The sequence below is a fragment of the Oryzias melastigma genome, linkage group LG7 (genome assembly GCF_002922805.2).
Source record: "Oryzias melastigma strain HK-1 linkage group LG7, ASM292280v2, whole genome shotgun sequence".
NCBI classification, from domain to species: Eukaryota; Metazoa; Chordata; class Actinopteri; order Beloniformes; family Adrianichthyidae; genus Oryzias; species Oryzias melastigma.
In genome coordinates, this window is record NC_050518.1 from 13626548 (window position 1) to 13637178 (window position 10631).

General features: G+C 36.8%; 1 protein-coding gene across 3 annotated transcripts in view; it reads left to right on the forward strand.

Annotated features, from left to right (window-relative positions):
* LOC112158990 (IQ motif and SEC7 domain-containing protein 1) overlaps nucleotides 1-10631 on the forward strand; it is a 112538-nt gene that overhangs the window by 16971 nt on the left and 84936 nt on the right. For all 3 annotated transcript variants that reach the window (XM_024292725.2, XM_024292731.2, XM_024292733.2), the window contains exon 2: nucleotides 10304-10333. In XM_024292725.2, the coding sequence (XP_024148493.1) occupies nucleotides 10304-10333 (30 nt within the window). The remainder of the gene's footprint in view (nucleotides 1-10303; nucleotides 10334-10631) is intronic.

The window sequence follows — 10631 nt, forward strand, 5'->3', positions numbered from 1 at the left end:
GCCATTAATATAACAAAATGCAGAGTTCTGAGTATGAAACTTCCCAACCTGGATACAGAAAAACATTCATTTTAAGTTTGGTTGTCTTTTTTTATTATTAAATTCTGACTAGATAATAATAATAACAACAACAAAAAAAGAAAAAAAACTATGAAGAGAATGTGTGCATCAACCTGTTTATATTTATGAATATCCCTTTTTCTGGATAATAATTATTCAACATTATAAATACTATCTAAACTTTAAATGGACCAATATGGAGATTTGAGTAGAAATAAATGTATGTATGAGATCCTATAACCTGTTTCATCGGAGTACAGTATATTTAATACTAAGCATGACTTTTTTGTGCCTTTAATACATTTTAATAAATGGCGAATGATTTTGACAAACTAGTAACTATTTGTAAAATTTTGTGTTTTTGTTGCACTTTTGTGTTTTGCTTATTTTTAACTTTTTGTTTATTTGTCTTCTACAATAATCCTTATCTGATTCCCTCTTTTTTACAATCTACTGTATATTTATTACATGAAACGCCACATAAAAGAAACAGTGAAAGTTATTTTTATCATTATTATTATTTACAAAGTATCTTATTTAATCTGGAACCCCCTCAAAATATTTTACATAGATTCAAATCATTATATTAGGGTTGATTTTTAGGAATTGTTTCATACAGCGGCCCTGAAATGCAAATCATATCGACAGTATTACTACCACAAACGATTATTTTAATAGTCGACTAATCACCGATTATTTTTTTCGATTAGTCGACTAATCGGGTCATGCGCTAAGTAGATGTAAAACACACTTCTTAACCATCATTAGCTTTAATGTTATTTTAGCTTTTTTAATTGTCGTTGTGGTCTTTAAAATGCTTTTGTGATTTGTTGATGTGATTTGCACTTCAGGGCCACCGTAGTTTCAGGATAAATTGATTTTCCCCTTAAATTTTTTCTTAACCTCCAAATACAAAAAAAAAAACATGTCTTGGATACAAAATGTGTCTTTTTTTTTTTTTCTTTTTTTTAAGTTGGAGGTGGAGAAGCGTCTCTAATACAAGGCAATCTGATCAAAGGAAACCCAAGCCAATCAGCATGATGGCACTTGTTACTGATTGGCTGGTTTTTGGCTCGTTTCTAAAGCTAAGCTCTGAGTTGAGAAGAAAACATGAGATTCAAAAGATGACCGTATGTCATTGAAAACAATGGTGTTAAATCGGAGTATCAAGCATAAAGGCTGTAAAAGCTCAACATTTTTGCAACCAAAAAACAACAAAAGATTTGATTTTGCAAACAAAAAATTTATTTTTTTGGCATGCAGTGTTTCACTAGTGTGAATGCTTTTTTTTAATTCACAAGTTTTCTTATTCAGGGATTAAACAATTCATCTTTTAAAATGTTTTTTTTTTTTTTAAATAAATGCTTAACTTTGAAATAGTAACATTTTTCCCTTTATTTTTCAATCAAAATTTATTTCTGATCATCAACAAGAGCCAAAAGGATTTCTAAAGACCCCTCTAGTTCCTCCATAAAGAATGCTTAGGATGATGTTGCTAAATTAGGTTGTTCATATCCAATATTAATATTAAAAATAACATGACTTGGAGATATATTAATATATGTGTAAATTACGCAGAGTTTAAAAAAAAAACAAGTTAGACTTTTTATTAACAGTTAATTTAGAAGTATGTTTTCCAGCAGGTTTTCTGGCTCCTTCCTCCTTAGTTGCATCTCCTTTGTTATTTAAATTTGATTTTTTTTTCAAGTTTGAGGTCCATGTAATGGTTCATTCACTCTGGACGCGACTCATCCAGTTTCAATATTAAGTCAATGCATAGTCAATGTACAGATGTGATCTAAAGTCCTGCGGCGGAAGTTGGCCGTCAGGCGCAAATCAGGGGCTTAACTTTGGGCACGTGAATTTTTCACTGACTCGATCAAAGGGCGAAAAAATATCCACTATGACCGCTTGAAATGAGGATTTTCATCCTGAGCTTTAATCTTTCATCTATTTTCCTAACCTGCGGGGTGGCGGGGTTACCAGAGACTGTCCTCTTACTGTTGTATAAAGGCAGGATTTACCCTGGACAGGTCGCTGGAGCGATCGCACACGCTATGCTAGCTACCCGCCCGGTGGACAGCGTAGCAAACTGCCACTCAGGATCCCGCCGTTGTAGTTGGCGCGACTGCTGCAGGTCCATGGGCGAGTGATGCTTATCTTATTTTCATTTGAGACAATAATATACAGATCCTCAAGTTTTAGTTCTATTTTCCCCTCTCCGGATAATACGGGACTCATATCCTTCAAACTGGGCCACAAACAGATGAAGGTAAAGTTAAAAGCGGGCGTCATCTAGGTACAGCTCTGCAGTAGATGGTGAAATACACTGAACTGTGTTTCTGAATGATCTGGTGAAGCAAGACATTGCGACACACACAAGTTCTTAAAAATAATTCAAATCTAGACCCAACCCTCCATTTAAAAAAAAAAAAAATCTGTTTATGAGTTATTATTGACTTTGTACACAGAATAATACTTGGCACAGCATTCAGCTTTCCAAGCAGAATTGAAATATGAACTTGGCCAAACTCCAGCTTGACAACAATAATGATGAGTCACCGGGTCAGGATATCCATTCTGAGGTCCCGTCCCCCTTACTGGTGCTTGTCATTCTGCTCGGCATTTATCTAAATAATGTATTGACTGTCCACACGGTGTCAGAGAAGATGATTCCAGATCAAAGTGGGTGAAGAAAAGCCTTTGGACTGCTTTGCACGACTTCCAACATCATGTTTGTGAAAGTGTGTCTGCGACAGACTGACACCCTCATTTTGTAGAACTTACACAGTCATGCACCGCTAACTCCACCGAGATAAATAATTTGTTAGAGTCACGAGAGGCAAACCTCTGGAGAGAACCGGGCTGAGTCATTAGATCTGCATTCCCCGACACATTTATACTCGTAATTCATTGCTGATTTATCCTGAACTCTTGGGCATGAATAAAAGGGTGTTAGGAGTGTAAGTGGACAAAGAAATGCACGATAAGTACCTCAAATCTTTTAAAAGTGAGATGAAAACCTCAGCCCACACATGCCGTTAGACTTAATCTTTTAGACGTTCTAGGGGAGTCATGAATGCTTTTATGTTGACCCGTCTGGACTAATGCGATGCCCTTTATGTCGGTACTTAATGCCACAGTGGATTTTCATGCCTGCAGGAGGTCCAGCGGTACGTTTTTTAACAAGAATCAAATGACATGAAGACGAAACTCTCATGATTTTGTCTTTGCACTGACTTACTGTTAGGAATTGACTTTAAGATGTTAAATTTACAATGTTTTTAACCCTTTTAGCACCAACAATGTCGTTGGCGACACATAAATAACACACGCTCTTTGACATACCGTGAATCTTTGTACGTTTATACGATCGCCGTGAATCCGCTGATTCGGATGAGGAGTAAAGTGGCTTTTTGTATCCGCTTTACACTGAAATGTGATGTAAAGTGTTACATAATGGCCAAACCCGCTTTTCTCTGCGACAGAACCAGCTGATTCATGTTGATTACATTCATACTTCATAACTGTAGAGATACATTTCAGTTCAATGCTGCTTTTCTCTGTTTCAGAATTTATTGGAATTATATAAAGAGCATCAACAGTTCAAGAGTTACAGTAGTAAAAAAGAATGCAGGCCTAAACACTAGAGCTGTTAAAAGGTTAAGGCTGCTGAGCACAGATTTTTAGAGGATTACTTTTAAATGCATGAACGAATCAAAATACAATTTGGGGTTCCTTATAGTGAGGAATGAACAGTAAAATGCACTTAAAACCTCAAAAAGTAGAATTTTCGTGCTATGGCCCCTTTAAGTCTAAGGACTCATAGTGACATTAATGTAAAAGAAAAAAAAACATCAGGATGTGTTCTGTGGTCCACTCGGTTTGTGGTATGATTTTATTCTGTTATTTTATTTTTCTATGAACTTTTAGTCAGTTAAAACAGTGGTGTGGCTTAAATTACCCGAAGTTTTTAATATTCTAGTTGGTGTAGGACTTTGTAAAGTCAACAACAAACAATGTTGATGAGATTTCATTATTGATTAAATTTCATTTGCTTGTGAGGATAGAAAATGGTCGTTCAGTTTTTATTTAAAGGCTTTTAAAAATAAAAGTTTTTGCTTTTTTTAGATTGTTTTATGGAGAAGAGTGTAGTGCACTTCAGATGGGGGGTCCTTCTGAGGTTAGAGCTGATTTTTCAATGTTGACTCATTTTTTTAAAGGCAGAAAAAAATTACAATTTACAAATTTACAATTTTTAGGGAAAAATTCTTGATCTTTCTTTTGATATTTGAACTTCTTGTTCTATTTATGGTGTGCAACCCTTTTCCTCTGTGGTCATTTGAAGGTGATTTGTTAGAGACGGTATGATATAAAATGATCCCTTTTCGTCTTGAGGGCAGTAATCACTCCCTGATGATGGGGGGATCAAGTTACTTCCCTGTAATCAGAAAGCATAGCAACATATAGAACGTATAGAAATGGAGCGTGTGCGTGCTAGTGTGTCATCGGCTTCAAAAGGTCAATTGAATGGAAATAAAAGGAAGCATAAACCCACAAATCATTTCCTTAATTTTCCGGTCGCCCAGTTTTTTTCTTTATTGAAGGTAGGAGTGATGAAGTGCTATAAGTCATTTCTTTGGGGTGTATCCATACTCTTGTCTTTGGCAGGGAAAAAAACAAATAATGAGTTTCTAATTACATTGGGCCAGGCGTTTCCTGGAGGAGGCGAGGAAGAAAGTAAAGCAGCTTTAAGAGGAATGTGTCCAAGCCTTTATGATGCACAGCGCTGCATGTGAAGGCAAAACAAAACCATAGAGTTAAAAAAAAAAAAAAAAAATGCTGCATCCATATTAAAAGAGAGGTTTAGAGCTGCACAGTAGAGGATGTTCTGCTCCATTTGAAGGCGTGCAGGAGGCTATGATTAAACGAGCGAACTGGTGCATTTTCTGCAGTCGTGTCCAGTTGCACTTACTCCTGCAGAAAGGCAGATTGATAAACCCTGAGTCAGCGCTTTCTGCCCTGCCTGTGCCCTCTCCTCTCCTCCACCCTCACAACAGGAAACAGACTGTCCTCGTTGCAACAGATTCGGTATCTGAAGCGCAGCGTGATTTTAACCTGCACACAAAACATGGAGATAAAGGACAGGGCAAAGTCTCTGACATGGCAGGAGAGATTGAAGCTTAAAGGCAGAATAAGTCTTAAACCAGCAGCTGCAGATTTAGCTTCTTTTTGGGTCTATGTGGGAGAAAATAATCACACATTTTTGTGGAATTCTAGATGGGAAATAATGCTTCCAATGGGATTTGGGCCTTTCATGCATTATTTAAAAGGCTTTGGGAATGCACCTCAATGAGCCTCTGTAGACCGTGTTTCTATGCACTGCGGGAGGAAAACAGTTTTAACTTGGATTCTAACTTCTATTCAAATGTCCATCATCATAAGGATTGCAGAGTCTGTTGTGATGAGGGAAGAAAATCTCTTTTGTTGGCTGAAATGGGGGTTAATTAGTGCTCTAAACAAACCACAAATGTACTTGATTTTTCATTTTTATTTTTCCAACTATCTTTTTATTGAGTTTAATTAAGTACAATATAACAGTTGAGTTTAAAAGTCGGAACCTTGAGCTGGAAGTCCTTCTAAATCATAACTAGACCTTTCTTTCCTTTTTATGGCCTACAGTTTTTATTTGTTTTAAACTGCGTCTCTGCTCAACTATAAAATACGTATATCCATATCTTGCAAGAAGATTAATAATTCCTTTAATTTTCTCTTTTTTATTTTATTTTTTTAAGCATTTTCTGTCTTTACTGCAGCTGTTAAACAGTGAAAATTAAAAAGAAAACTTCAACATATCAGGCAGGATCTCAGAGGGCTCAAAGTGAGGTTCCACATGAATATCAATGACTAATGGTACATCACAGTGTGGGAGATGTAGTAGACAGGCCATCTGTCTTTTGCAGAGGTTTGAAAGCACTGCAGTCTCGCAGTAAAACAACTTATCATGACGTAAGAAGACTTGGTATTGAAATGGATGTTTGTTTGTAGTGGGTACATGGCTGCATGTGACGCTGTAGGAGTTAAAAAAGCAAATTTTGATTTAAGGTCTCATTATCTTTTTGATCTATTGTAAAAGACGACCTAGTTGTCTTTAAATTGTGATGAAGGCTGCCACAAACGATTATTTTAATAGTCGATTAATCACGATTATTGTTCTGATTAGTCGACTAATTGGATCAAACGTAAGCGGGATGTAGAACGCACATCTTAACCATCATTTAACTTGAAGTGTTTAAGCTATATGCTAACCAAAAATAAATACAACTAGGATGATAAGGCTTATTTTTCATTAAAGATAAAGTTTTTAAGTTTTGGTCTCACTGACTCAAATACAACAAAAGTGCATTTTGTGGTGCTGAGCGCTCACAACTGTATTCAACTTCACTACACTTTGACTCTATAACTCCAGATTGTACGATGCTCTTTCTCATGCAAAGTTAGCATTTCTACATGTCTTGTAGAAAGACTTGATCTCTGTTGAGAGCAAGTGTTCCTTTCAGCAGAGAAATTTTGCTCCGATGGGGTAGAAGTTGCAGGGAAGCACAGAAAACATTTATCTAATAAGTGTCTGTTTGTGCTACTGTTAGCTTAGCTTAGCTAGACAATGATCCCTCTTCAGGGTTATCATTCTACCTTATGCAATGGAAACTTTTGTCCTTTATTTTTTATGTTTTTATATTTCCTACACTGTCAAGCTCTGTTAGTGTGTTGTTATAGTATCCAAGTCTTTCTATAACTTGCTGTGACATCACTACTGACCTGGATTAGCACTACTGCGCATGTATGTCAAAGACAGCAAATGCTGCAGTAGAAAGGACGCACAGTAGTTTTTGGATTAAAACAAAAAAAAAAACTAATCGACTATTAAATCAGTCATTGACTATTTTATTGGTTGGCATTGTTGTGGGTAATTATGGCAGCCCTAATTATGATTATGTCATTTTTAGACATTTTTTATTAAAAAAAAACAGTTGTTTCCTTGGACATTGTTTCTGCAGTGGCAGTAGGTCATTAGAAATTTGCCTGAGTTGGTGAGGAGCAACTTGCCTGTTGTATTTTTTAAGCCACAAACAAACTTTTTTTTAAATTGAATGCTCCTGATTTCTAGCAATTTGAATAAAAAAATAATCAGAAATGCACTAATGTCCTTAATTTTCTTTACAACTTTTCTCCATAATCTGAAAAATGCCACAATACCATGATAAAAACACTTCTTCCGAGTTAGTCTTGATGTTTTCTAAGGTTGCCAGATGTGACAAAGCCATATATTTTGTGCTATTAATTTAGAATGAAAATAAAGCCAAGTAGTTAAAAAAAAATCTACCAAACTTAAGAGTCAAGAAGAAATAAGCACAGGTAAGCACGGCTTTACATTTAAAAAAGAACCAATAATTCCTGCAGTTTGTGTTTCTAGAGGGAAGCTAGAAGGCCTAATGGCCGAGTCAGTTACTGTATCACCTTTACCTCATTGTTTTCTCCATGAGAAAAGTGGAAAGGGCCAACAAGGCGTCTCATAAATTCGCCCTGATGCAGCCATGCAGCTGCTTTATTGTTCCTCTGGGCTACGGTTCGTAGAATGGGCTACATATTATTTCTGTGAGGGGTATGGTCCCTGCTATGTGCAGCACGGTTTCTTGCATTACATGAAAAAACAATTGCTGCAAATCTGATAATGGCGAAACTGAAACTTCTAAAAAAAAAAATCTGTTCACATCTAAAGGAAGTTTCCTGGTAATATGTTAAATCTGACCCTTCCCACTGAAACAGTGGGATACCCCACCAGGGGCAATAACCCTCGACAGCATAGGTCCTGAAGTCATTTAGGCACTGAAACCTCACCTCTTTAAAAAAAAAAAAGGAAATTCAAGTAGGTAGCTGCCCTTTCTGGTTAAAAGGAGGAGAAGAAGCAGAAAGAATTTAGAAGGCAAAGCTTTCAATTTGCCAGTCAATCTATATTCCTGCTCTCAGTTATAATCAGGGGCTGCAAATGAGCAGTAAAGATCATGGGCACATGTGGTAATAACAAGCTTCCTTTGCAAGGTGGCTGGGGTCTCTTAAAGATAGGATACAAACCTCAGTCATCCTGGAGGAGATAAAAATAGATCAGCTCCTCCTACACACAGAAAACCCTTTTGAGGTGTTCTGGACATCTGGAAAGAATGGTACTCCATTTCTGGCTAGGCATTATGGGTATGTCCAAATAGTTGAATAATACCCTAAGGCAGACTTTGGAACACGCCGGAGAAATTACAATTTTCAGCTGGCATGGGAATCTTTCTGTACCTTCCTGACTGAATAATTTGAAATAAATCTACAGGGAGAGAGTCTTATGCTGTGTGTGTTGTTCACACTGGACAAGCAGGGAGGGGCTTCTTCTTCTTTTTCTTTTGCTACTGTTTACGCATGTCCGCCACCAACAGTTGGAAGAGGCTTGGTGTGAAATATTAAAGCAGTGCAAATCTGGTGAATCTTGCTCCAGCCATTTTTTTTTTTTTTTTTTTTAAGTCAAAAAGCGATACATGTAAGATTTGGTGTGATAGAATTCGGGCCAGGTACAAACTGCAAACATTAATTTCTCTTCCATGATCAATTTTCAAACAGTTGGCAGTTTCATGAATAAAAACAGAACGCCATCCATACGGCCATACCAAATCGGAATCCCTGATTGGTCGACCTGGTTTAACTTTCAACAAACGTTCAGTGGCCTCATGTTTTTTTATGTAGAGCCTGATAACAGTTGTATAAACTTGCATAGTGACTTTTTCATAGAAGGTTTTCAGTGTCGAAGCCCGAAATCCGCACATACACTCGTTTACTTAGACTTTTCATTAGAATTGGTCGCTTGAACGCACGTTGCTGAGAGTGGTGTGAACGTAGCTTAAAGGGTAACCAAACAGGAAAAATGGAGGCTGACTCCGCCCACAGCCAAAATGTCAAAATCCAGTCAGAGAGGTGAGGCTGGAGAACAGGACTGTTATCATTACTGGAGCTGCAGATCATGACACGGGACTTCATGGTTTGACCAATCATGAAATGCAACTGTAATACCTATATTCAACCTGTAGGGGGCAATCACACAGACGGTTTTTGACTATATTTTCAAGAATTAAGCAATTTTATTGTAATTTTGTCAAAAAATTGTCAACGACCAACATACAGCACTTTTAAAGTTCATTTGATTTCTGGTTCAAATTCAACCCCCAAATACAAACCCTTACCTGTCAAGCAGGAATACTTTTTTAGTCATCAGTATGTGAATCTGATTTGAACCTAATACACGTAATCTGTTACCACAATGTAAACTGACCAGGAAGTTTTCAATGTAATGCAACCCAAATGTAAAAAAAATGTTTCGTAATTTTGAATTTTGTCAATAAAAAAAAAGTCCAGGCAGTGACAAATATTGCAGTTCCTTATATGACCACTAGAGGCAGGAGACACTACATTCCATTGATTCCCATGTTAAAAAGTCAAAATTGAAACCCAAAATAGAGTCATATACTGGTGGTTCATGACTTGAGAGGGTGCACATTTCACCCTGCCTTTCTGCTCACAAAAAAATCATTTTTTTTTACTGTGGAATCAGTTTTACTTTAGATCTGTTTCGAAGACCACTTTTTATTGTTGACGTTTAAAAGTGTCTGAATTTAAATACAATCTAAAACACATCTTTGTGTTGTTTTGCTGTCAAAGGACATGCTTATTAACAACAACTTTTGTGCGACCTATTAAACCGACAACCTTAATATCCTTGTAAGTGTGGCCCAATAATTACCATATATTTATTATTTTAAAATAAATCATTTCTGAAGCATTTAATTTCATTTGGAAGATGTTATCCCACAATTGTGTCTATTTTTCACCTTCATTTATTAATAATGCTTTAAAAATGGAACAAAAAAGTAATTTAGGCCAACCCAGAGGAATACTCACCAGTAAATGTGTCTATTAATACCTACAGGAGAAACTGTTGAGCTTTTCCTAGAGATCTAATCTGTTCAAAAGTGTAGCTCCTAGTGGTGGTGGGTTGTAAACCTGTGTGCAGCAGGGTGCTATAGCTGCAGAGTCCAGTAACGGTGGCTACTGAGGCATTTTATGTAAACGTATATGTCCTCTGCTAACTGACACCCTGCAGCATCCCTGTTTAAACATTCTGACCCTTTTTTCTCTTTCTGCCTTTCAGATCCGAGTGTGACCCGTCCAGAATGGTCAGGTACGTTTAGCCGCTCCATGACAACAATCTGTATACATTTATTATTATTTTATCAGCAAGTTCTATATAAATATGACCTCATAAAATCATAAAATGCTTGTTTAAGATCTGATCTGTTTGGTCTTAAAACCTCATGTGAATCCATGAGCATTGTGAGTGCTGCTCAGGATCGTGTCCCCACGTTCACAGAGTAGATGGACTTCTCTCTGCTTATCTGTAGTGTTTCTCTTTAAGGGGGCTTCACTTTGAGGTCCAAAAGGCTTCTAACTGTGAACTGCTGAGTATTAAGAATCCAATA